The sequence below is a fragment of the Somniosus microcephalus genome, chromosome 3 (genome assembly GCF_052327205.1).
Source record: "Somniosus microcephalus isolate GS21.2 chromosome 3, FLI_Smic_1.0, whole genome shotgun sequence".
NCBI lineage: Eukaryota > Metazoa > Chordata > Chondrichthyes > Squaliformes > Somniosidae > Somniosus > Somniosus microcephalus.
The window spans coordinates 327,211,896-327,239,727 of record NC_140989.1 but is presented as its reverse complement, the minus strand read 5'-3'; the positions used below and the strand labels follow the sequence as shown (position 1 = coordinate 327,239,727).

Here is a 27,832-nt window from a genome sequence, read left to right as displayed (position 1 = left end):
TGGGCCCCGACAACATTTCGGCTGTTATGCTGAAGACTTGTGCTCCAGAACTAGCCGCGCCTCTAGCCAAGCTGTTCCAGTACAGCTACAACACTGGCATCTATCTGACAATGTGGAAAACTGCCCAGGTATGTCCTGTCCACAAAAAGCAGGACAAATCCAACCCAGGCAATTACCGCCCCATCAGTCTACTCTCGAGCATCAGCAAAGTGATGGAAGGTGTCATTGACAGTACTATCAAGCAGCACTTACTCACCAATTACCTGCTCACTGATGCCCAGTTTGGGTTCCGCCAAGACCACTCGGCTCCCGACCTCATTACAACCTTGGTCCAAACATGGACAAAAGGAGCTGAATTCCAGAGGTGAGAGTGACTGCCCTTGACATTAAGGCAGCATTTGACCGAGCTTGCCATCAAGGAGCCCTAGTAAAACTGAAGTCAATGGGAATCAGGAGAAAAACGCTCCACTGGCTGGAGTCATACCTATCACAAGGAAGATGGTTGAAGGTCAATCATCACTGCCCCAGGACATCGCTGCAGGAGTTCCTCAGGGCAGTGTCCTAGGCCCAACCATCTTCAACTGCTTCATCAATGACCTTCCCTCCAACATAAGGTCAGAAATGGGTATGTTCGCTGATGAGTACAGCGTTCAGCACCATTCGCAACTCCACAGATAATGAATCAGTCCATGCCCGCATGTAATAAGGCCTGGACGAGGTTCAGGCTTGGGCTGATAAGTGGCAGGTAACATTCACGCCATACAAGTGCCAGGCAATGACTATCTCCAGAAAGCGAGAGTCTAAACACCTCCCCTTGACATTCAATGGCATTACCATCACCGAATCCCCCACTATCAACATCCTGGGGGTCACCATTAACCAGAAATTTAACTGGACCAGCCACATAAATACTGTTGCAACAAGAGCAGGTCAGATGCTAGGTACTCTGCAGCTAGTGTCTCACCTCCTGGCACCCCAAATCCTTTCCACCATCTACAAGGCACAAGTAAGGAGCGTGATGGAATACTCTCCACTTGCCTGGATGAGTGCAGCGCCAACAACACTCAAGAAGCTCGACACCATCCAGGACAAAGCAACCTGCTTGATTGGCACCCCATCCACCACCTTCAATATTCACTCCCTCCACCACTGGCGTACTGTGGCTGCAGTGCGTACCATCCACAAGATGCACTGCAGCAACTCGCCAAGGCTTCTTCAGCAGCACCTCCCAAACCCACGACCTCTTCCACCTCGCAAGACAAGGGCAGCAGGCGCATGGGAACACCACCACCTCCAAGTTCCCCTCCAAGTCACACACACCATCCTGACTTAGAAGTGTATCGCCGATCCTTCATCGTCGCTGGGTCAAAATCTTGGAACTCCCTACCTAACAGCACTGTGGGAGTACCATCACCACACGGACTGCAGCTGTTCAAGAAGGCGGCTCACCACCACCACCTTCAAGGGCAACTAGGGATGGGCAATAAATGCTGGCCTTGCCAGTGACGCCCTGATCCCATAAACAAATTAAAAAACTATTTCTGCCTTTAAATCACTATGACACTGTGATGGCACTACAAACCAGTACATGGGGAAAAAACTGCTAAACTGAAAGAAATTACACCTTTCATTACCCCAGGACATTCCAAAGAGTTCAATAGGCAATTAATTACTATTTGAAGTGTAGTCACTTATGAGAATGGAATTTCAACAATTATCTGACTTGAACCATGAAAGAGTTTGCAATTTTCAATATAGCAATAACCTGTCCGTGGGCATAACGTACTAGAGGAACTCCAAATGGAAGCCTTTAAACTTCAGTTTTCTTGAAGCACAAATTTTCCGATATTGGTGTAATCAATTTATCATCAATACCTGGCAGCAAATTATTCTAAACTAAAGTCCTCTGCATGAAGAATTCTTACCATGTTTGGGACCATATTGGTCAAAAATAGCAACATGTGTAAACCACGTTCTCAATTTTATGCCAAACTTGAACTTGATACTCAAGATAGCCTCAGCCCAATCATTTCTTCCAAATGTTGATGCAATGGTGCAAACCAAGAAGTGCCAGGTTATCAGGGAGCAGCAGTAAATAAAAATCTAATGCAAACAAATGTCAATATGGTTTATTTTTATTTCTATTTTAATAATAGTTGTTGAATGTGGGCCACACCAAGTGCCAGATTATCTGATCAGTCCCACCATTAAAAAAAAGTGACAATGGTCCATATCCAGGTTTTATTTTAGTTACAAGTTGTGCAAGTACTTCGCAACATTACATTGCATTTTTCCACAAAGAGCTCCATAACCACAATTCACCCAGTTAGAAGGCTAGCTTTAAAAAGGGAAAGCTTGAATTGAGGGAAAAAAAGCAGAGACTATCTTTAGATTAAGATTATGATTCTTGGGTAATGCATTAAGCCACAGTTTACACCTGGGAGGTAGGTAAACTGAATATAGTACCTGGTTGAGTGATTTGCAATTTCTGGTAGTAACAGAACTACATTAAAGGAACCATCCAAGTATCTTACCAACAGAACACAAAATGCTGGAGGTCTACACTGTAGAAATAGGATTATGCAGTGGTAAAACCAAAACTGGAGCCTGGTACAGAGGGGGAAAAAAAGTTTACACGAGATGTTCCTTCATAAAGTTGATCATAAACTCCGCCAGTTTTTGAGCTTCTTCCACGGTCACAGCATTATAGAGGGAGACACGAATTCCACCAACAGACCTAGCACAAACAGCAGAGCACATGGAATTAGTGCTACTATTTAGATAAAGGCTAGTTTGTAATAAACCTCATACTCCAGCCTTTGGAAGGGACGCATTTGCAATTACATATTCAAATAATGCAGCTATTAAATGGCATTCCTGAGGATTGACTTTATAATTTAGCAACCCAGAGTCACAACTCCCACTATACAAATTATGTGGCTTCTTTTTTTTTTTTTTTTTTTTTAAAACCGATTGATAGATTTACCTGTGGCCTTTTAATGACATCATGTTATGTTTAGCAGCTTTGTCAAGAAACTCCATTTCAAGAACACTGTCCCCATTAGCATTTCCAATGTGGAATGGAATATTCATTCTGCTTCTGCAGGTTGAAGCAGGTAGACACCTAAAATTAAGAACAAGATTTTTATTGTATTTTCCAATCAAGACCTTCCAATAAGACTAGAGTCTGTAACCATTAAGCCTAGAGTCTGTAACCATTCCTTAATGCCTCAAAAAAAAAAAACCTGTATTTTGTTCCCGGGATGCAAGTGGTACTGCAATATTTATTGCTTGTCCCCATTTACCCAGAGGGAAATTTAAAGTAAACTGGGTAATTTCAAATTTTTGGCGATGATGTTATACAGGCAATATCGGATCGCCCACCATTATACACGCCACCCATTTTACCTTCCCATTAACTTCAATGCGGATGTATAACAGGCAGCCAATCCGCTATCACCCATACTACACAATCACCAACTTAAAATTACCCCAACCAGTGTGGGACTGGAGTCACATGTGGACCAGACCAGGTAGGGGTGGCAGAATCCATTCCCAGAAAATTATGAACAGTTGGGATTTTTAAATAACAATTCAGCAGCTTTCAGTCATCTTGTGCTAGCCCACAAATTAGCAGAGTTACTAAATTCAATTTCACAAATTGGCATGGTGGGATTTAACTCAGGGTCTCTGGGCCACTAGCTACCATGCCCAATTTAGTTGCCATTTGCTGGCACAGAAGTGGAGGGACTATTTAATGTTCAGACATTAATTCGAACATAAAATGTTTCAAAGCACTGTATAAATACAAGCACTAAATCAACAAAGTACACCAACTTACACATAGAATCCATTGGATCCATCAATTACATCGTAAATCAGCTTTGATTTAGCAGCACTGTTTTGTCCCATCGCTTGAGCACCCCCACAGTTCTTAATCCATTGCAAGACCAAGCCCATAATGTAAATGCTGAAAGAACAAAATACTATGTCGTTATTACGCTGTGAACATTTCACAGACACAGGGCAAGATGGAAGGGAAGAACAAAAAGTGACTGAAAACATCTTCAACAGGTCTATACTAGCAAATTAATTTACACAAAAAAAGTTATTTCTATACAAGTGCACAGTACAGATACGATAGGTTAAGGAATGCATTCTGGTGTGCCACTGAACTATTCCAACAATGCAGATGCCACCATCCTTGCGATAGGATCATTAGGCAACAATCTCTGTGCACTTAATACTGTGCTCATGTGTTACACAGTCTGCACACTTAAGGCATTGAGCTCCTACCCTACCTGATGTCAGTACCATTATAGGTGATCAGTGCATGAATATGCTTGAATTCAAAAGGAAGTTAGATTAATTAGTATATGAGCCCCAACAACTTTGTGTATCAAAACCATGTTAAACTTGGGCAGGAAGGCAAGTATAAAAGATTATAGTATTGACACACATCATATTGCAAAATTAACTTTCAGGGCATCATGTCAACTCGGATTTTACACTGCAGGCAAGACAACTTATTTCCAGCGGCGTTATGGGTATTTCATTGGCACGACTACACTTATTGAACACAATGGACCATTTTACTGTAGCAGGGCATCCAATGGTGTCTGCCATTAAGCATGCAAGGGCTCCATCTCACCCTCAGTATGTTCCCCACTGGAGTGGAGCTAATTTACAGAACAAACGGGAAACTGTTCAACCTCTGTCGCCTCCAGTCCAGATCCAAGGTTGTCCCATCCTTTGTCGTCGAATTACGGTATGCAGACGATGCTGGTGTCTGCGCTCATTCCAAACTGTCGTCAACACCTTCACCAAAGCGTACGAGCCTTACGCTAAACATCCGTAAGCAAAGGTCCTCTCCCAACCTGCCCCCGCCACAGTGCTGCCCCCCGATTATCAAAATCCACGACAAGGCCTTGGACAACATGGATCACTTTCCATACCTCGGGAGCCTGTCAACAAGGGCAGACGTCGACGACGAAGTCCAACACCGCCTTCAGTGTGCCAGTGCAGCCTTCGGTCGCCTGAGGAAGAGAGTGTTTGAAGACCAGGACCTCAAACCCGGCACTAAGCTCATGGTCTACAGGGCAGCAGTGATACCCGCCCTGCTGTATGCCTCAGAGACATGGACCATGTACAGCAGGCACTTCAAAGTACTGGAGAGGTACCACCAATGCTGCCTCCGCAAGATCCTGCAAATCCATTGGCAGGATAGGCGCACCAATGTCAGTGTTCTTGCTCAGGCCAACATCCCTAGCATCGAAGCTCTGACCACGCTCAATCAGCTCTGATGAAATGCCCGATACAAGCTCCCAAAACAAGCGCTCTACTTGGAGCTCCGGCACGGCCAGAGCGCCCCAGGTGGGCAGAGGAAACGCTTCAAGGACATCCTCAAAGCCTCCTTGAAAAAGCGTAACATCCCCACCGACACCTGGGAATCCCTGACCCAAGACTGCACAAAGTGGAGAAGCATCCAGGACGGCGCCGAACACAGAGTCTCTTCGCCGGGAGCAAGCAGAAGTCAAGCGCAGCCAGCGCAAGGAGCGCGCATCAACCCAAGCACCCCACCCATCCGCCCCTTCAACCACCGTCTGCCCCACCTGTGACAGAGACTGTAGGTCCCGCATTGGACTCGGTCACCCGAGAACTCATTTTTAATGTGGAAGCAAGTCAGCCTCGGTTCCGAGGGACTGCCCAAGAAGAAGGGCACGTCTAGGTGAGAGCGAGAAAGAGCGAGAGCGAGAGAGCAAACGAGCAAGACAAAAAAAGCGAGCGAGCGACAAAAAAGAGAAATTATTCTTCAATGCCAGAAAATGATTGGCAGTAATTAACATTTAACATAGTTAAAAGTATACTTAGACTGGAAATGACAAGATTTAACTTTGTGTTGAGTTTAGTTCAGATTTAGCATGCAATTACAGCAACTTCATGTCATTCAATACAGTTCAATGGTGAGGCAGACAGCAAAAAGCCATTTTGCAAAGCGAACGGTGGAGTGGAGCAACTCGGACTGCAACTTTTGGGTACTGGCATTTAACCGAGCATCTGCTCCACGCCTGAAGTTGTTGTACCATTTACGCAAATAACAGCATGTGCCATTAGCCTCAACATTATTTTGACAGCAAATTTAGTTCTCTATTGACAAAGTACATAGAAATTGTTGCCTTCTCTTAAAAGGAAGCTGCCACATGGAACAGAATAAAGAACACAACTAAACCAATAACTGCACCAAGAATTTAGTCATACAAGTTAAATGGCTTGGATTTTCATTTTACCTGTAGCTTGGTGGCGTGTTGTAGAGAGAATTGCTACTCCCTTGCACTTTATAGTCAAAAACTATTGGACACTCCTTCAGTGCAAATCCCACAAGATCCTCTCTGACTATTACCACAGTCACCCCAGCACAACCAACGTTCTTCTGGGCACCAGCAAAAATCATACCAAACTGTAGAAGGGAATAAATTCGCAGTCTTGTTACTTTGTAAGCTCCCATCAAATTCCCAATAGCAAACAAACTAATCACTTGATCTCCCACAGTAGTCCTATTCCTGACCAGATTTAAGCTAAAAATTGCAGTAAGTAGGAGTTAGCTACCAGGTATTCTGACTGAGTTTGCCGTTACATTGAAGTCCAGAAAATCCAGGGATCCTGTAGGTAGAAAAATCCATCTGTTGAGTGATAAATGTTGGCCAGGACACTCTTGCTCCTCCTGACCCACATGGAGCGCATCCCGATGCTGGTCTCGCCTCACTGCGCTGCAGCTGCCAGGTTCCCAGGAGCCCAAGAAAACCCGGCTGGCCACAGTTAAACCTGCAAAGCAGGTTAAATCCAAGGTTTCCAGCCTCTAACATTTAAAATGCCAATCCGCCTCCTGGGACGGGGCTGGCTGCCCACCCCTTGTCCTGCTGCAGTAAAACCTGGAGGTTGGCGGGTTGGAGCTAGCTTCCAGACAAGCCTCCATTTTTTGGCCATTTAGCTCCCCACCCACGTTAAAATCCCCCCCGCCCCCCGAAGGGTCAGCCTAGATTATATGTTCAAATCTGAAACATTAGGAGGGGTGACCAAAAGCTTGGTCATAAAGAGTTGGGTTTTAAGGAGTGTGTTAAAAGAGGAGAGGGGGGAGGTATATGCGATGGGGAGGTATATGCTGAAATCAGTAGGTGCTAATGTTGCACCACATACTTCATTCTCACTGGAATGTAGATGGCATTTCATAATACAAGAAATTTTGCACGGTTATAAACATCACACTCTTTGCAGAACTTAAACCAGACATGCTATAATTCTTTAAACAAGTCCTTTGCTTCTTAAATTGTCAACACATCCTGCTTGCTTAGCTTTGGTCTGCAGAATCCCAACAACCTAATCTGAACCATGTGTTTTAGCACACAGAATACATTCTCAAAATACAAAGATAGTAATACTGACTTCTGTATCGTTAAGCTATTTTTCATTATTTCTCACTAGATGCTCCAAGCCTTCATTGATAGTAAATATTTGGAGGTGACAAAGACATAGATAAGGTTTTCAGTGGCAGATAGTCAAAGGCAAATGAGGTTATGGAAGGGAAATTAAGTGGTCCTTGTGGAGCGAATTTGGGATCTGAAACATAACTTGGGAACTGTTTGCTTCAGCCCAAGATAGTGGTGGCGTGGAGGGGAAAAGGGAGTCAGATGGTGACATGGAGTTTGTGGCAGGGGAATTGGTTTCCCCAATGTTTAGCTAGAGGAAGTTTTATTTTTATTTTTTTTTTTTTTTTTAATTTATTAATGGGATGTGGGAGTCACTGGCAAGGCCAGCATTTATTGCCCATCCCCAAGTGCCCTTGAGAAGGTGATGGGGATTGCCTTCTTGAACCACTGCAGTTCGTGTGGTGAAGGTACTCCCACAGTGCTGTTAGGGAGGGAGTTCCAGGATTTTGACCCAGCAACGGTGAAGGAATGGCAATATATTTCCAAGTCAGGATGGGGTGTGACTTGGAGGAGAACTTGCAGGTGGTAGTGTTCCCATGTGCCTGCTGCCCTTCTAGGTGGTAGAGGTCGCTGGTTTGAGAGGTGCTGTCGAAGAAAAGTTATGGCTCAATCAGGATTGGAATTCAATCTTACAGCAGTGGCACTGGGGGGGGGAGGCGGCAAGAGGTGGAGGAGGTAGAGGTGGGAGTCAGTGCACATGTGGAAACTAAGGTCATGACTTCAGATGTCACTGTGGGGCAGCATATAAAATGAGAAGACTGTGGGGCAGCATATAAATGAGAAGACGAGTGTGGCCAAGGTCAGATCCTTGGTGGATTTGAGCTTACCGTGAAGAGGGCAGAAAGAGAAACCATTGCTAGAGATGCTCTAGCAAGAATCGAATAGTTAAAAGTGGAACAAGCAAGTGTACTTCCGTAAAGCTGGACAATAGGAGAGGTGTTGGAGGAGAACTGCATGGTCAGCCGTATCAAAGGCTGCAGAAAGTGAGGAGTAATAATAGTCAATTGGGTATAAAACATACTAAAAGATAAGACAGGAAAAGACCAGCATGTCAATCAGGCTTACCCAAAACAGTCACGATGCAACTAAGTATCATAACTCCTAAAGTGCCCTCCCACTTGTAGAGAAAAAAAATCCCCAACCCAAAAATCAGGGAACATTCCGGTGACCCATTTTGGTGTTGTGGGAAGGGCAGAAAACTCATTCGAGGGATTCTAAGCTTAGCATGGGGGAGGGGGTGAGGAAGAGAAGTTGTGGTCATAAGTTTAGTGAGAACAGGCCTGGCCCAAGCGTTAAGAGTTATTTCAATTTAACTTTTGGTTTAAAAAAAAAGGGAAGAATCAAACAACCGGGTAGGCCATCTGACTGCTCCTTAAAAGTTAATTATCTTAAATTGTCTGTGCCTTAGATTACCAGATTTTCCTTCAAAATGTTTCTAATACCTACCTCTCTGGGCAGTTTATTCCACATGTTTGTTGCCCTGTTTAAAGTGCCTTATACAGAGCGTAGTTAACACTTGTGCTCTATCCAGATCCAAGTTAGCTTTCCTTACTGGTTGCTGCACAGTTTCAGCAGGCTATCCATCAATACACCCAAACTCTCACCCAAGTAGTGTCCTGTAGCAACTGTATGAAGAATCCAAGCTGCTGTCAAAATAAACCACTTTAGGTTTTGTGGTGCCCTTTGGGTCACCTGAACACCAGATTGAGATTCTCAAACAGTTCATAGAATGATATAGCACAGAAGCCATGCAGCCCATCATGCATGTGTCCTGGCTCTTTGAAAGGGCTATCCAATTAGTCCCACTCCCCTGCTCTTTCCCTTTTGCCCCTGCAAATGTTTCCACTTCAAGTATTTATTCAATTCCCTTTTAAAACTTATTGAATCTCCTTCCACCATCCTTTCCGATCACAACAACTTGCTGTATAACTTTTTCTCCTTCACGTCGCCTCTGGTTCTTTTGACAATGACCTTATAGCTGTGTCCTCTGGTTACTGACCCTTCTGTCACTGGAAACAGATTCTCCTTATTTACTCTATCAAAACCAGTCATGATTTTGAACACCTCTATCAAATCTCTCCTGAAGCTCTCTGCTCCAAGGAGAGCAACCCAAGTTTCTCTAAATCGCTCCATGTAACTGAAATCTCACTTGCACGGAACAATTTTTCCAGTGGACTAGATACCCACTGCAATGTAGAGGCAAAGGTTGCCTTGAAAGTTGAAGTTTAGGACATACCTTGGAGACATCCACCGGCTTTGAAAGAAAACTTGATGACATGTCACAGACCAGAACAGCTCCTTTTGTGTCTGGGACAAAGGGAAATTCCACACCATGTACAGTCTCATTGGCACAATAGTAGACATAAGAGGCATTTGGGTTCAAATTCCAGCTACTTGGATTAGGGATGCCTGGAATAAAAGAGAAAACTTAAGCATCTAATATCTCAAGTCTGCAGTAATGGATCAGTTAAACTTCTACAGCCAACATATAGGTTCTTACTTATGTATGCATCAAGCTTGGGGTGGACAATGTTCACTTTTCCATATTTCGCTGCCTCTTTGGCTGCATTAGCAGACCAGGATCCAGTAACCACATAATCTGCACACCTCTCTTCTTTCAATCCAATAAGATTTAAAGGGACAGCACTGAACTGACCAGTTCCACCTCCCTGGAGAAAAATCACTTTGTAGTTTTCAGGGATATTTCTGCATGAAGATACACACAGGAGTCATAAGATTGCAGGTGAATCTCCTCCTCCTCCAGGAGAAGACACAGATTACTGTTGTGGCCTTTTGCATCAAAGAGATTATGTTCTAATTTCATTTCAAAAATAGTTTAGCCTTCCTCATTGTAAGTTTGCAGAAAATCATTTCAAAGTTATAATAGCTGTTCTCCCAACTGCAGCATTGCATCATTATATAACATGTACAGCACTTACATGATCTCAGGACATCCCAAAAGTACTTCACAGTCAATGAAGTACTTTTGGAGGTGTAGCTGCTGTTGTAATGTAGGGAAAGGTGGCAGCCAATTTGCACACAGATCCCACAAACAGCAATGAAATAAGTGGCCTGATAATCTGTTTTAGCTGTACTAATGGAGGGGAAAATGTTGACCAGAACAACTACCTTACTCTCTGCATAGTGCCTTGGGATCTTTTACGTCCAGCCAATGAGGCAGGCAGAGCCTCGATTTAAAGTCTCATCCAAAATACTTTAAAACTATATAATGCAATCATTAATTCCTAGTTACTTAACATATGTAATAAGTCACCCATCTGCTTAACCACCATCGCTACACTGCACTATTTAAACAAATCTAACCAATACAATTTAAAAATTCATCAGAAAGATCACTCATTTTTAAACATAAAAATTCATGCATAATTTGCAGATGTTAACACGGTCATTCAAGCGAACAGATTCTCTGGCTAACCAATTACATACATCAGCAGAACACACAAGCCATGTTACAGGAAGGATGCAATTGCACTGGAGGGGGTCCAGAGGAGATTTGCAAGAATGTTGCCGGGACTGGAAAGTTTTGGCTATGTGGGGGGTGGAGTAAAAAGAGGCAGGGATTGGATAGGCTAGGGTTGTTTTCTTTAGAACAGAGGAGGGGAGATTTAATTGAGGTATATAAAATTATGAGGGGCCTAGATAGAGTGGCTATGAAGGACCTAGTTCCCTTAGCAAACAACCAGGGGGCATAGATTTGAACTAATTAGTAGAAGGATTAGAGGGAAGTTGAGGAGAATTGTTTTTAACCAGGAGGGTGGCAGGGGTCTGGAACTCGCTGCCTGAAAGGGTGGTAGAGGCAGAAACCCTCATCGCATTTGAAAAGTACTTGGATATGCACTTGAAGTGCCATAACCTACAAGGCTACAGACCAAGAGCTGGAAAGTGGGATTAGGTTGGTTAGCTGTTTTGTGGCCGGCACAGACACGATGGGCCAAATGGCCTCCGTCTGTGCTGTAAATTTCTATTCCCAAGAGTCAGTGAACAGGTTACACTTGATTATATTGGTATATCACTCAAGAGGCATTTTAATACCATCAAACTGCCCACTGCTATCTATATAGACATACATACACAAGTGAGTGAGTTTTTTTTTACACTTTAAAACCTGCAACTATTTATTCCAGCTGATCTCATCCAATAGTGTTCAATCACACCCTCACTTAGGTATTTATAATGTTGAGTATATCCTGTGAAATTTCAACTGTAGCAACTGGATTTAAGTGCTCTTGCTCCTTACAGCAACTCTCGCAGGTCATCTTCTGTTGTGTTGATAATTTTGATGAAGTCTGAAGATCTGTGACTCATTTCTGTTAGAAGAAAAGAATGGAGTAAGAAGAAGAAAACATGACGACCAGTTGACATCAAGATAATCTACTTACTTGGGAGCTCACCTAGAACACTAATTCCAAGTCCTTTGTAATCCAGCAGCTCTTTCTGTGCTTGAAGCAAGACCTGGAGATATGAAACACCATCCATTAAGCCAAGGGCACACCAGTCGATCATTTATCACAACACAGCACTGACCTTTTGTCAAATGCTGACTGACCTTCAAATGTTTCTAACATTTTGCCATTTCAATTTCCATTAATTTTTCCCTCCATTGCCTTTATAGGGAATATGTATTCATTAACATACTATTCAGATACAAAACAAGATATTACTTGGATTTTAATATACCAGGGGACACAACAAGCCCATATATTCAGAACCAAGTCTGATGTTTAAAGGTTCACTGGTGACATTACATTATTATAAAACTCAGATTTAAAAAAAATCTTTTGATAAAGATATTTGTAATAGTCACATTATCACAGTTAAGTTCAACATTGTTACATGAAATGTTGAACAGGATACATGTCCAATTGCCTTTTGAAAGTGCCTGCGAGATCTGATTCCACCACCCTTTCAGGTAGTGTATTTCAAATCATAACAACCCTCTGAAATAAATAATTTCTCCTCATGCCCCCTCTAGTTCTTTTGCCAATTATTTTAAATCTATGACCACTATCGACCCACTTGCCAGAGGAAACAGTTTCTCCCTACTTGCGCTATCAATGGGATATGTGCTGTCTTTCGCTTTCTGTGCTACCATTACCCTAGAATGTTTTGCCAGAATTGAATAGATCGCCACCATGTTATATTGCAGGAATACTGACCCAACTCAATCACTGCCTGCCAAAGCTTATTGACAAACAGCACAGAATGGTCAACCTGTAGCCAGTGATGGCTGTGGTCATCACAATGGTCAATTTATTTGAGCTAGAGCCCGGAACCATCAATACCATCTTTGAAATCGGCTGGTGGAGTTAAATGCACAATACAGGGTCCTGCTATACCATAATGTACGATGCTTCAGCCATAGTACAGTACCAAGTTCTTTTGAATTGCAGTGTGAAAAATACACCTCTTCATTAGAGTAGAAAAGACCCCTGCCAGAAGACTGCATTAAGAATGATGGATGTTGCATTTCTGTCAGACTTCAACCCACTTGAATGTTTGCAAGAGCCATTCATTTGAGGAAAGATTGGAAATGATACTGAAGGGGACAGGAAGGGACCCAGTGATAATAGTTCACGAGGGTAAATGATATAGGGATAAATGCAGGTGCCTTAAAAATCAAAGAGCAGTACTCATTTTAATCTAGTATTTATAAAATGACCCAGATAATGTAGAGAAAGTCTAAATCATAGGAGCTCTGGGTGACACCAACCAGAGAATGATCATGTTTAACATTATCTAGGAGTCAGAAATACCCACAAGAGCTAGTATATGAATTTAGTTCTTTTTAAGACTGACATGAGTGAACAACCAAGACAAATAGATGGGGGCAGGGGAAGGTGCTATGTCAGACTTCCTTTACATTTATCCAGGACAAAATGAGAATGGCCCAGTTATGCATTATTGAAAATATTGAAGCTGAAAGACCTAGGAGTCTTCATAGACTTGATACTCATGTCCAATGTGGAGCAGTCAAAGCCAGCGGAATATTGAGCTACAAAGTCAAAAAAGTACAAATCAGAGGAAGTCATGATAAAATTGTACAGCTGTCTGGATCATACCAGAGAGTACAGCATCCAGTTATGGTCAGACACAAATAAGACATTGGGCTGGAATTGCTGAAAAAAAATAATGGCATGTGAACGACAGATGCCGTTACTAATGTGCAAATTGTCCAGCAACTTGTGGCGATTAAGAGCTACTCCGTGAATCGCCTCAAGTTTCTGGACAATTATATTGTTCAGGCAATGTTGGGACATCTGCACAACCAGTGACAATGAGGATAAACTTTAAAAAAGCAGCTTGGGAAACCCTTAAAAAAAAAAAAAAAAAAATCTTCTTGACTGCTACCAGTCATTATATTCTAAACAGTAGCAGTGTCTTTACTGGTAGGAATGTCAGAACTTCACTTATACATAGCATCACATCCAGTTTGCATATCTGCAATGCAACAAGTACAAATAGCAGCAAGAGACTGGCACTCAACTGGTAAATGTAGGAGACTGGCACAGTCAGGTCACTCCCCCAAGACCCAAAATGCAGCAATAAAACAGCTATTGTAGTCACTTAAATAAACAAAAGGACTAAAAGTGGTACTGAACTAATGCAAAAGGAAATGAATACATAGGAAAGGAGATCAACCTGAAACATTAACTTAGTTTGTCTTTCTCCACAGATGCTGCTGAGTATTTTCAGCATTTTCTGTTTTTATTACATATTGGTGAGTGTGTCAGTTTAGGAAGCATAAAGTTGCCAGATGTTGAACCAACTGCAGAGTACCAGGAGGAAACAAATATTGTTTCAGCTGGTGGCTGTAACATAGCTTAGTAAACCAGTGATACCTACCAATTTAAAATACCTATATACTTCCTAGATTTGTTTATAACCACTGGTTAAGGTAAACTACTGTGTAGTATTCTCCGCTGTAACAACTGTAGCTACCGCATACTGTCTCTGACTAGATTTAATATCTGACTGCAATGATTGGGCACCATGGAGTTAGAAAGTTGTTCACATCACCTTTGACTGACTAAATGAAAGCTTCTCAAACTGCAGGAATGATCCCAACCAGCCAGTCTCAACCTTGTGGGAATAATCTACATCACAAAATTACCAATAATTCAGCACTGGTTAACTTTAAATTAGCAATCTCAACAAGAAACCACAAAGCTAGGCACAATGGGAAATATAAAATTTCTATTGGAGCTTATTGCCAATGCACTCAACAGCAGGCATACATATCAAATATGCAATTTAAATGTTAATAAGCAGCCCAACATTTCCTAAAGGGATATCAAGTAATAATCATTTAGAAGAAAAATCACAACAGCTGCAAGTATTCTCTCACCTCTACCACTGGGGGAAGAAACCAGAGTGGAGGCACGTCAAAAAAGGCACAGAAGACGACAGACATCATGTTTTAATGGGTCTCTTAATATCTAGCTCCGAAAGAGCAGCATGTGTAAAGATAGTCCTCATTAAAGTTTGCAATTTTAAAAAAAGGTTTTCTCTCCAACCCCCATCAGTAGTAAGTTGATACTCATCAAAAAGCTGTATCTTTGAATTCGATACCACGACTCAAAGGAAGTGCAAACGCGTTCTTCCAGCAGAGACATCCATTCTATTCATTTGTTGTGATATACACAGACATTTCAAGCCCAATCGGTTTTCAGTTGAATGCTCCGACACGCCAAACATTAAGTCCGCTTCAGGCAAAAGTAGTTCATTCTCAACGCGCTTGGTTAACAGAAAGGGAACACAAAGTAACTCACCGGCAGTGGCAGCTTGGAAGGACCAGCGCCAAAGTTAATCACTTGCTTCCTACCGTTTTCCATTTCGGGATGGGTGTGTATTTTGCACAATCTCTTTTTCTCGCTTCACTTTAACTGGAATTCTCCCCCGACGGCACCGAATTCTACAACACAGCTTGCGCTTCTTATTGGCTGTTTTCACATGGCGATTGTATTCAGCCTTCTAATTGGTTCTTCGGAGGCTGACGTGGTATCCAATTGGTTATCCGCTCCTGGTGCACGAGGTGGCTGCGTGATCGCAGCAGCTTAGTGCAAGAATGGCACCGATTGCACCAGAATTCAGCCATAAGGCAAACTAACAACTCCCATTAATTCCGACTGAATACCTCAAGTATTTAACAAACGCACTTAGATTATACTTTAGTAGAGATTAATAAAAATATGTTTTGATTAACTTCACAAAGAAATTCCCTACTGGAAACCTAACGTCTAAGAAAGAAACTAGTTTTGATTTACATAATGTTTTCATACCCTGTACTTCTGTTTTAAATATATATATACTAGCTGGGGAGCCCTGCGTTGCGAGGGCAATTTTGGGGCGCGAGGGCAATTTTGGGGCGTTTGGTCTCCCTGCCCCTGTGTGTCCCCCCTCTCCCTGTCATGTCCTCTCCGTGTCCTATCCCTCCCTCCCCTCTCTCCCTCCCCTCCCTCCCTCCCCTCTCTCCCTCCCCACCCCTCCCCCACTCCCCTCCCCTCTGTCCCTCTCTCCGGCTCCTCCCCCTGCCTAGCGCCTGAGGTCCGGTGCCGTTGCTGAGGTCCCACGCGTATCGCGCGGCTGATGGACGGCCACTGCGTGCGGCGCATGCGCAGTGAGTGCGGGCGGCGCATGCGCGGTGAGTGCGGGCGGCGCATGCGCGGTCAGTGCGAGCGGCCCGCGGGAGCCGGCAAGGCCGTTAGCGAGCGGGAAACTTCGGGCGGCGCGCCCGCGCCCGCGCTCCGTCCGCGACATCTGAGTGGGGGAAGTAGAGAGAGACAGAGAGGGAAGAGGAGAAGGGGAGAGAGGGAAGAGGAGAAGGAGAGAGAGAGAATACTTTACCAAAAATGAGCGAATCAGAAGATCCACAACAGCCCCGCTTCCAGATTCCCCCCAACACTGCAAAAAAAGCTATAAAAGCGATCAAGCATGAGCAGATGAGAGAAAAACCAGAAACACTTTTTGCTAACTGTTACAACAATGGGACAAAAAGTAACCTCATTTTCTACTCAGATCAGCCAGTGGCTTGGATCACAGCAATAAAATCACACTATACCAATGTTAAGCTAGAAAATACCGCAAATGGGTCCATAATGAAAATTAACACACCAGGAGACAGTTCAACTACGACGGTCAACGCGTACAATACCGGGACAATATTAGTGCAAGGCAACCTCGACAAATTTGCAACGGCCTTCAGGACACTGAGAAAATTAACTAAGGGGGGAAGGAACAGCCCCAGAGTGGCCCGCACTCCCCCCAACATTGACAACTTACCAGGAGAAAATCTGCCTGGTCAGGAGGTAAACGAGCCACACAGTTCAAACCAGACACTAACCCCGGGGAACCACAGCCACACGATACAACTGACAAACCCCAGCATAACTACCAGGGAGGAAGCCACACATAGTCCCCCTACCATTCCCAGCTCACCAAGAGAAGAGCAGCATAGCCAGGAAGTGAGTGAGCCCTCCAGGGCCGACCAGCCTAGCCAGGAAGTGAGTGAGCCTACCAGGGCCGACCAGACACATACCCCGGGATCACACAGCCAGATACAACCAAAAGATAAATTTAATCAATTAGAGATAGAGGTGGTTAAACTTAGAGAGGACTTCCTCAAAATGAATGACAATCAAAATCAGGAGAGGGAGAGACACAAGAGAGAGCTGAAGCTACTTGAGAACCAGGTGAATCTACTTAGGAATCAGGTGAAAGAGCTGCAGGAAAAAGAAGAGAGCCATAGAGGAGAGAAAACACCATTAGACCAGCAACCAGAGGCTAGAGATAAGACAAGACAGAGCCGGACGGAACGGCTGCACTCCCACACGGAACAAAAGCAACAGACACACAATACAAGGGGTGCCACACAGACCGACCAGCATACTGATTCTCAATCTTCCCCCACCACCGTGGAACCACAAGCGGGCCGCTCACAAGAGGTACGCACACACCAGACACCCCAGCCCAGCACACACACTATGAGTCCAAGCGAAAGCCACCAGACAGTAAACACAAACAAGGCTGACGTCGTAATACTCATAGACTCAAATGGGAAATTTCTATGGGAGAAAAAGCTATTCCCTAGAAGTAAAGTAGAAAAGATCTGGTGCCCAACAACAAACAGAGCCATGGGATGGCTGACCAAAGCCAGATTAGGCTCCCCCCAACACATAATAATACACACGGGCACAAATGACCTAAAGACCCAACAGAAAGAAGTAGCAACATCGCTCAGAGCAATGATTAGGAAAGCAAGCAGTACATTTCCAAACACTAGAATCACTGTTTCCACAATATTGCCGAGAACAGACTTCAACAACAACACAATTCATGAGATAAATGCCAGCATAGCAAGAGACTGCGAATCAAACCACAACGTACACCTGGCCCAACACCCCACCCTCGATGAGGAATGTCTTTACGACCACGTCCACATCCAAAGGCAAAGAATATCGATCCTTGCTAAAGCCCTGAAGGACGTCGCTTTTAACCGGGTCCATACCCAGACTCCAAGAGGACCCCCCCCCGACCACCAGAGATCAGCGGGGTACATATCAGGAACACTACAAGGACCACCAACACACCAACCGAGACCAGAGAGGATCCCCATGCAAAACAACAATGTCAGACCTGCACCACTCCTGTCCCACAGGGGAATAGGACTGCTCCCAGCCAGACAGAGGGAGAGATGCACAGGACGTACGCAATACCTCAGACAGAAACAATCCATTAAGAGACAATAAGCAGATGTGCAGCAGCATCTACTTCCGCCTTATGGATCAAGGACTAATTAATAGAAAGAACTGTAACCAAATTGTATTAACTTTTGTAGACAACTGATGTGATCTTTTTTTTCCCACACTTAGACACGACAAACACGTACCACTCTTTAACCTATCATAGTAAAAGATCAAACTTAACATGAAATCCTTATATATTTCGACCTGGAATATCCAAGGTCTACGCTCTTCACTGCGAGAAGTGAAAAGTAGGACCCCAGAGTTCATAGATGAAACTAAAGACCTAGATATTATCATTTTACAGGAAACTTGGTATAAAGGAAAAGGACACACTGGCTGTCCCCAAGGGTACACTGAGCTGGTGGTGCCCTCCAATAAATTACCAAGTGTAACCCAAGGCAGAGACTCCGGAGGCATACTGATCTGGTTTAAAACAGAACTTAAGAATTACATCAAATTTATAAAAAAGGGCGAAAACCATATGTGGCTCAAACTTGAGAGGGAGATTATCTCAAACACCCAAGATGTTTACATTTGCGCACTTTATATCCCTCCAATCGATTCCCCGTACTTTAAAGAGGACACCTTCTCCAACATGGAGGGGGAAATTATCCAATACCAGGCCCAGGGGAACGTGTTGATCTGTGGGGACCTCAATTCAAGAACGGGCGAAGAACCAGACTTCACCAATAATCAGGGAAACAATTATGTTTTCGGGAATAACCACTTTGACATCCCTTCCCTTCCATACAGGCATAACTGCGACAAGCAGTCAAATACCAACGGAAAACAGCTACTACAGCTCTGTCGAAACCTGGGTCTGTACATTGTCAATGGTAGGTTCATAGGAGACCTCCTAGGAAGATCGACCTATTGCTCACCTCTTGGCTGCAGCACAGTAGACTATATGATTACAGACTTAGACCCATCCTCTTTCAGAGCATTCACAGTCAAACCACAAACAACACTGTCAGATCACAGTCAAATTACTATGTTCCTCAAAAAGACAGAAACAAACAACATAGAAACACAACCCAGTAAACTGTACAACACCAAAAAATCGTACAGATGGGCCAAAAACGACACGGAAAAATACCAGAAAACAATTAGCAATGCATCAACTCAAGCTCTCTTAGACACCTTTCTGGATAACATATACACTCACAATAAAGAAGGCGTAAACCGGGCAGTTAGTAAACTAAACAATATTTTTGATAATTTGGCAACAAATGCAAACTTGAAAGCTCGCAAGAACAAACCCAAAACAAAAAACTATGAAAAATGGTTTGACCGAGATTGCCATAACATGAGGAAAAAACTTAGAAAAATATCAAACCAAAAACACAGACATCCAGAAAACGAGGAACTACGCCTTACTTATTGTCAGACACTAACACAATACAGAAACACACTCAGAACCAAAAAAGAGCAATATATTAAGAATACACTCAGCTCCATGGAGGAATCCATTGATTCCAATTGTTTCTGGGAAAACTTGAAAACACTACACAAAAAACAACACGACGATTTGGCCATTCAAAATGGGGACACATGGGTAAACCACTTTGAAAAATTATACCAGAAAAAAACACTAAGACCAGAGCAACACCAAATATGCAAAAAACTGGAAAAGCTAGAAATGGCCATAAAAGATAACCAAAACCCGCTGGACGCCATAATAACAGAAAAAGAACTTCTTGAAAAACTCAAGGACCTGCGACCAGGAAAAGCCTGCGGGACAGATGGCATACTAAACGAGATGATTAAACACACAGACAACAAAATGAAACTGGCTATCCTAAAACTCTTCAACTTGGTTCTGAGTGTCGGTTATTTCCCTGATATCTGGAACAAAGGACTCATAACGCCCATATACAAAAGTGGGGACAAAATCGACCCAAACAACTATCGAGGCATCTGTGTAAACAGTAACCTGGGGAAGGTATTCTGTAGCATCATAAACAAAAGACTTATAAACTTCCTTGAGGAGCACAATGTCTTGAGTAAAAGCCAAATTGGATTCCTGCCAAACTATAGAACATCCGATCATATCTTCACCCTACAGACCCTAATTGACAAACACGTTCACAATAACAAAAGCAAAATCTACGCATGCTTTGTAGATTTCCAGAAGGCTTTCGACTCCATCTGGCATGACGGTTTATTCCTGAAACTTATCGAAAGTGGGGTAGGAGGGAAAACATATGATGTAATTAAATCAATGTATACAAACAACAAATGTGCAGTTAAAATTGGAGACAAACAAACAAAATACTTCCCACAGGGGCGGGGGGTGACGCAGGGCTCGCCAATCTCACCGACACTCTTTAATATTTACATAAATGGATTGGCAAAACTACTTGAACAATCTACAGCACCCGGCCTCACCCTATATGAATCCAAGGTTAAATTCCTCCTCTATGCAGACGACCTGGTTCTGCTGTCACCTACTAAAGAGGGGCTACAGCAAAACCTGGACCTGCTGGAGTCGTACTGCCAGACTTGGGCCCTGACAATAAATCCCCAAAAAACCAAAGTCCTTGTGTTCCAGCAAAGATCCAAACATCAGGGACCCAAAATAAATTTCACAGTAGGAACAACCAAAATTGAACAAACCACTAACTACACATACTTGGGCTTAAAAATCAGTTCTACGGGAAACTTCAAACTGGCTGTGAATGAACTGAAAGAGAAAGCAAGAAGGGCTTTCTATGCCATCAAAAAATCAATCCAAATAGAAATCCCAATTAGCATTTGGCTCAAAATTTTCAAATCAGTAATTGAACCAATTGCACTCTATGGCAGTGAGGTATGGGGACCGCTAACTCAACAAGAATTTGCAAAATGGGACAAACACCCAATTGAGATCCTACATGCAGAATTCTGTAAAAGTATCCTCCGGACTCAAAGGAAAACAGTAAACAATGCATGCAGGGCGGAACTAGGCCAATATCCATTAATAATCACTATCCAAAAAAGAGCCACCAAATTTTGGAATCACCTACAAATGAGCAATCCCCAATGCTATCACTACGACGCCCTGAAATGCCAAGAGCTGACCATAAAGAAGAATACCCTCAGTCAATTAGTCCTGGGACTCAGTGAAGTAACTACTAACAATACTAACAATAACCAGCCCCAGGACAGTGACAGGGTAACACAAAGAATTCGACCCAACACAATCGTCGCTAAGCAAAAGGAAAAATATCTGACATATTGGGCAGAAACAACAAAAACCCAAAGCAAACTCAATTGCTACTTGGCCCTAAACAGACAATACAACATAGCTGATTACCTGACCATGGTAAAGGATAACAAACTGAGAAGAACCTTGACAAGGTACAGACTTAGCGAACATAGCCTAGCGATCGAAAAAGGCAGACACAGGCAGACCAGGCTGCCAAGAGAGGACAGGATATGCTCTCACTGCAGTCAGGGAGTGGTGGAGACAGAGATGCACTTCCTCACAGCTTGTGGAAAATATCAGGGCATCAGGGAGAATTTCTACCAAAAATTCTCACAAATATGCCCTGATTTCAGAAATCTGAATGACAACCAAAAACTCCCATTCTGGGAGAGGAGAGAAGCTGTATAACACTGGCGGCGCACTATGTTACAGCTTGCCATGAACAGAGGGACAACCAGTAAACTAAGAAAAAAATATATATAAACAATGCGAATGTATATTTATACACTCAGGGATATAACTGTTTATACACTGTATGAATAGAACTGCGTTTATGTGCTAAACCATAAATGTATTTTGATGCTTTGGCAACATAAGATGTAACTTATCATGCCAATAAAGCGATTTAAATTGTAAAAAAAAAAAAAAATTGAGAGGAGCTTGGGGGGGCGAGAGGAGCTCGGCGAGTGGGGAGAGGAGCTTGGGGGGGCGAGAGGAGCTCGGCGAGTGGGGAGAGGAGCTCGGCGAGTGGGGAGAGGAGCTCGGCGAGTGGGGAGAGGAGCTCGGCGGGGGGGGAGAGGAGCTCGGCGAGTGGGGAGAGGAGCTCGGCGTGGGGGAGAGGAGCTCGGCGGGGGGGAGAGGAGCTCGGCGGGGGGAGGAGCTTGGGGGGGGAGAGGAGCTCGGCGGGGGGGAGCGCGGGGGGGAGAGGAGCTCGGCGGGGGGGAGAGGAGCTCGGGGGGGAGAGGAGCTCGGCGGGGGGGAGAGGAGCTCGGGGGGGGAGAGGAGCTCGGGGGGGGCGAGAGGAGCTCTGGGGGGCGAGAGGAGCTCGGGGGGGCGAGAGGAGCTCGGGGGGGGCGAGAGGAGCTCGGGGTGGGGGGAGAGGAGCTCGGGGTGGGGGGAGAGGAGCTCGGGGTGGGGGAGAGGAGCTCGGGGGGGGAGGAGCTCGGGGGGGGGAGAGGAGCTCGGGGGGGGGAGAGGAGCTCGGGGGGGGAGAGGGAGGGGAGAGGAGCTCGGGGGGGGAGAGGGAGGGGAGAGGAGCTCGGGGGGGGAGAGGGAGGGGAGAGGAGCTCGGTGGGGGAGGAGCTCGGGGGGGATGGGGAGCTCGGGGGGAGAGGAGCTCGGAGAGGAACTCGGGGGGGGGGAGAGGGGATCGGGGGGGAGAGGGGATCGGATCGGGGGGAGAGGGGATCGGATCGGGGGGGGAGAGGGGATCGGGGGGGAGAGGGGATCGGGGGGAGAGGGGATCGGGGATCGGATCGGGGGGGAGAGGGGATCGGGGGGGGAGAGGGGAGAGGGGGGAGAGGGGATCGGGGGGGGGAGAGGGGATCGGGGGGGGAGAGGGGATCGGGGGGGGAGAGGGGATCGGGGGGAGAGAGGGGATCGGGATCGGGGGGGAGAGGGATCGGGGGGGGAGAGGGGATCGGGGGGGAGAGGGGATCGGGGGGGGAGAGGAGATCGGGGGGGAGAGGAGCTCGGGGGGGCGAGAGGAGCTCGGGGTGGGGGGAGAGGAGCTCGGGGTGGGGGGGAGAGGAGCTCGGGGGGGGAGGAGCTCGGGGGGGGAGGAGCTCGGGGGGGGAGAGGAGCTCGGGGGGGAGAGGGAGGGGAGAGGAGCTCGGTGGGGGAGGAGCTCGGGGGGGATGGGGAGCTCGGGGGGAGAGGAGCTCGGAGAGGAACTCGGGGGGAGGAGAGGAGCTCGGGGGGGATGGGGAGCTCGGGGGGTGGAGGGGAGCTCGGGGGGAGAGAGGGGATCGGGGGGAGAGAGGGGATCGGGGGGAGAGAGGGGATCGGGGGGGGAGAGAGGATCGGGGGGGAGAGGGGATCGGGGGGAGAGAGGGGATCGGGGGGAGAGGGGATCGGGGGGGAGAGGGGATCGGATCGGGGGGGAGAGGGGATCGGGGGGGAGAGGGGATCGGGGGGCAGAGGGGATCGGGGGGCAGAGGGGATCGGGGGGCAGAGGGGATCGGGGGGAGAGGGGATCGGGGGGAGAGAGTGGATCGGGGGGGAGAGGGGATCGGGGGGAGAGAGGGGATCGGGGGGAGAGAGGGGATCGGGATCGGGGGGGAGAGGGGATCGGGGGGGAGAGGAGATCGGGGGGGAGAGGAGCTCGGGTGGGGGGAGAGGAGCTCGGGGGGAGGGAGAGGAGCTCGGGGGGGGGAGAGGAGCTCGGGGGGGGAGCTCGGGGGGGGAGGGGAGCTTGGGGGGGGGGGAGCTCGGGTTGGGGGGAGCTCGGGGGGGGAGAGGAGCTCGGGGGGGGGAGAGGAGCTCGGGGGGGGAGAGGAGCTCGGGGGAGGAGAGAAGCTCGGGGGGAGGAGCTCGGGGGGGGAGGAGCTCGGGGGGGGGTGGGGGGAGGAGCTCCGGGGGGGGAGGAGCTCCGGGGGGTGGGGGAGGAGCTCCGGGGGGTGGGGGAGGAGCTCCGGGGGGGGGAGGAGCTCCGGGGGGGAGGAGGAGCTCGGGGGGGAGAGGAGCTCGGGGGAGAGGAGCTCGGGGGGAGAGGAGCTCGGGGGGAGGGGAGAGGAGCTCGGGGGGAGAGGAGAGGAGCTCGGGGGAGGGGAGAGGAGCTCGGGGGAGAGGAGAGGAGAGGAGCTCGGGGGAGAGGAGAGGAGCTCGGGGGAGGGGAGAGGAGAGGAGCTCGGGGGAGAGGAGAGGAGCTCGGGGGAGGGGAGAGGAGAGGAGCTCGGGGGGGAGAGGAGAGGAGCTCGGGGGGGGGAGGGGATCTCGGGGGGGGGGGAGAGTAGCTCGGGGGGGAGGGGATCTCGGGGGGGGAGGGGATCTCGGGGGGGGGAGGGGATCTCGGGGGGGGTGGGGATCTCGGGGGGGGAGGGGATCTCGGGGGGGCGAGGAGCTCGGGGGGGAGGAGCTCGGGGGGAGAGGGGATATCGGGGGGAGAGGGGATATCGGGGGGGGGGAGCTCGGGGGAGGGAGAGGAGCTTGGGGGGGCGAGAGGAGCTCGGTGAGTGGGGAGAGGAGCTCGGCGAGTGGGGAGAGGAGCTCGGCGAGTGGGGAGAGGAGCTCGGCGAGTGGGGAGACGAGCTCGGCGGGGGGGAGAGGAGCTCGGCGGGGGGAGCTCGGTGGGGGGGAGAGGAGCTCGGCGGGGGGGAGAGGAGCTCGGGGGGGGGAGAGGAGCTCGTGGGGGGGGCGAGAGGAGCTCGGGGGGGCGAGAGGAGCTCGGGGGGGCGAGAGGAGCTCGGGGTGGGGGTAGCGGAGCTCGGGGTGGGGGGAGCGGAGCTCGGGGTGGGGGGAGCGGAGCTCGGGGTGGGGGGAGCGGAGCTCGGGGTGGGGGGAGAGGAGCTCGGTGTGGGGGGAGCGGAGCTCGGGGTGGGGGGAGAGGAGCTTGGGGGGGGGGAGGAGCTCGGGGGGAGGAGCTCGGGGGGGGAGGAGCTCGGGGTGGAGGAGCTCGGGGTGGGGAGCGAAGCTCGGCGGGGTGGGAGAGGGAGGGGAGAGGAGCTCGGTGGGGGAGGAGCTCGGGGGGGATGGGGAGCTCTGGGGGAGAGGAGCTCGGAGAGGAACTCGGGGGGAGGAGAGGAGCTCGGGGGGGATGGGGAGCTCGGGGGGTGGAGGGGAGCTCAGGGGGAGAGGAGCTTGGGGGAGAGGGGATCGGGGGGAGAGAGGGGATCGGGGGAGAGGGGATCGGGGGGGAGAGGGGATCGGGGGGGGAGGGGGATCGGGGGGGAGAGGGGATCGGGGAGAGAGGGGATCGGGGGGGCGAGGGGATCGGTGGGGGCGAGGGGATCGGGGGGGGAGATGGGATCGGGGGGGAGAGGGGATCGGATCGGGGGGGAGAGGGGATCTGGGGGGGAGAGGGGATCGGGGGGGGAGAGGGGATCTGGGGGAGAGAGGGGATCGGGGGGGGAGAGGGGATCGGATCGGGGGGGAGAGGGGATCGGGGGGGAGAGGGGATCGGGGGGGAGGGGATCGGGGGAGAGAGGGGAGAGGGGGAGAGGGGATCGGGGAGGAGAGGAGCTCGGGGGGGGAGGAGAGGAGCTCGGGGGGGGGAGGAGAGGAGCTCGGGGGGGGAGGAGAGGAGCTCGGGGGGGGAGGAGAGGAGCTCGGGGGGGGAGGAGAGGAGCTCGGAGAGAGGAGCTCAGAGAGGGGGGAGAGGAGAGGAGCACGGAGGGGGGAGGAGAGGAGCTCGGAGAGAGGAGCTCAGAGAGGGGGGAGAGGAGAGGAGCTCGGGGGGGGAGGAGAGGAGCTCGGAGAGAGGAGCTCAGAGAGGGGGGAGAGGAGAGGAGCACGGAGGGGGGAGGAGAGGAGCTCGGAGAGAGGAGCTCAGAGAGGGGGGAGAGGAGAGGAGCTCGGGGGGGGAGGAGAGGAGCTCGGAGAGAGGAGCTCAGAGAGGGGGGAGAGGAGAGGAGCACGGAGGGGGGAGGAGAGGAGCTCGGAGGGGGGGAGGAGAGGAGCTCGGAGGGGGGGAAGGAGAGGAGCTCGGAGGGGGGGAAGGAGAGGAGCTCGGAGGGGGGGAAGGAGAGGAGCTCGGAGGGGGGGAAGGAGAGGAGCTCGGAGGGGGGGAAGGAGAGGAGCTCGGAGGGGGGGGGGAAGAAGGTCAGGAGCTCTGTGGGGGGGGGAGAGAAGGTCAGGAACTCGGAGGGGGGTGGGGGGGAGGTGGTCAGTAACTTGGGGGGGGCGGGGTGTGTAGAAGGTCAGGAACTCGGGGGCTGGGTTGAGGAGGAGAAGGACAGGAACTCGGGGGGGGAGCAGAGAAGGTCAGGAACCCGGTGGTGGGAGGGTGTCAGGAACTCTGGCGGGGAGGTGGTTAGTAACTCGGTGGAGTGGTGGAGAAGGACAGGAACTCTGGGAGGGAAGGAGGAGAAGGACAGGAACTCTGGGGGGGAAGGAGGAGAAGGACTGAAACTCTGGGGGGGTGGGGGAAGGAGGAGATCAGGAACTCGGTGGGGGGGTGTCAGGACCTCTGGCGGGGAGGTGGTTAGTAACTCGGTGGAGTGGTGGAGAAGGACAGGAACTCTGGGAGAGAAGGACAGGAACTCTGGGGGGAGCGGAGAAGGTCAGGAACGCGGGGGGGCGGGTGCGGGTTAGAGCATGGAGAGAACAGTGGGGATGGGGGAAGAATGTGATCCGGGTCGAAATGCGGGGGAGGGGTGGGGGCGGCGATGAGAGTGAGAATCTGCTGGGACCGTTCTAGAATCTAGGGAATTTTGGAAGATCACAACCAATGCATCCATTATCTCTGCAGCCACCTCTTTTAGAACCCTAGGATGTAGACCATCGGGTCCAGGGGATTTGTCAGCTTTTATTCCTATTAGTTTCTCTAGTACTTTTTCTCTACTGATATTAATTACTTTAAGTTCCTCACTCTTATTAGCCCCTTGGTTCGCCACTATTTTTGATATGCTTTTTGTGTCTTGTACTGTGAAGACAGATACAAAATATTTGTTTAAAGTCTCTGCCATTTTCTTATTCCCCATTATAATTTCACCTGTCTCAGCCTCTAAAGGACCAATGCTTACTTTTGCTACTCTCTTCCTTTTTAACTACTTGTAGAAGCTCTTAAAATCTGTTTCTATATTTCTTGTTTTCCATTTCATATTTTAATGAGTGTTTCTTAAAGTTGTCGCCTTGACCTTAGTCCCTTCATTCTGAATTAAAGAATTTCCATTACTTCCAGAAGGAAAAAAAACATAAAACTCCAAAGAAGTAACTAACCCACTAGTTAGAGTATAAAGTCTTTTATTTTACTAGCCAAGGACAACTATAATTACAATTGTAGAACACTAGATAACAGAGGAACTTCACAAAGCTAACTGCAGTTCCACTTTCTGTAGGCTGCCTGACAAGACAGGATCAAATTACACATTGCAGGGTTGTCAACAGCAGGCAGGATCAAATTACACATTCCAGACGAACTTGGATGCATCTTGTCCTCCAAGGGAACCAATCAGAAATCTGGTCCAACCCACTGGTGTTGTAAATAAACACAGCCTACAAAGTGCCTATTATAATTGCACTGCACTTTAATTGTTTAAATTAAAACTAAAATTAAAAATGGGGAAATTTGTTAAACAATAAATTGCCTTCATCACATCACTGATCTTGTGTGGAGTTATCTTTTAATTCTACATAAGAAATAGGAGCAGGAGTAGGCCATTCGGCCCTTCAAGCCTGCTACATGCTGTCTTGCAAGACACTTCGCTGATGCCATTTTAATACCTATATGTTCAGGATAG

General features: G+C 48.0%; 1 protein-coding gene across 4 annotated transcripts; it reads right to left on the bottom strand.

The window, feature by feature from the left end:
• Positions 1–2,117: 2,117 nt before the first annotated feature.
• On the bottom strand, positions 2,118–15,449 carry LOC147122210 (phosphoserine aminotransferase-like). Of its 4 annotated transcripts, none has more exons than XM_085983116.1 (10): positions 15,275–15,449; positions 11,885–11,957; positions 11,743–11,812; positions 9,985–10,190; positions 9,721–9,893; positions 8,312–8,458; positions 6,288–6,457; positions 3,842–3,970; positions 2,987–3,124; positions 2,118–2,737 (listed from the first exon to the last, which is right to left on the bottom strand). In XM_085983116.1, exons 1-10 carry the CDS (start codon positions 15,335–15,337, stop codon positions 2,632–2,634), a joined length of 1,275 nt encoding a protein of 424 aa, XP_085839242.1. In that variant the 5' UTR covers positions 15,338–15,449; the 3' UTR covers positions 2,118–2,631. The 4 variants fall into 4 exon arrangements, with proteins under 4 accessions (XP_085839242.1, XP_085839243.1, XP_085839244.1 ...); XM_085983117.1 differs by having other exon boundaries at positions 11,897–11,957; positions 15,275–15,448; XM_085983118.1 differs by lacking the exon at positions 8,312–8,458 and having other exon boundaries at positions 15,275–15,446.
• Between the last annotated feature and the right edge of the window lie 12,383 nt (positions 15,450–27,832).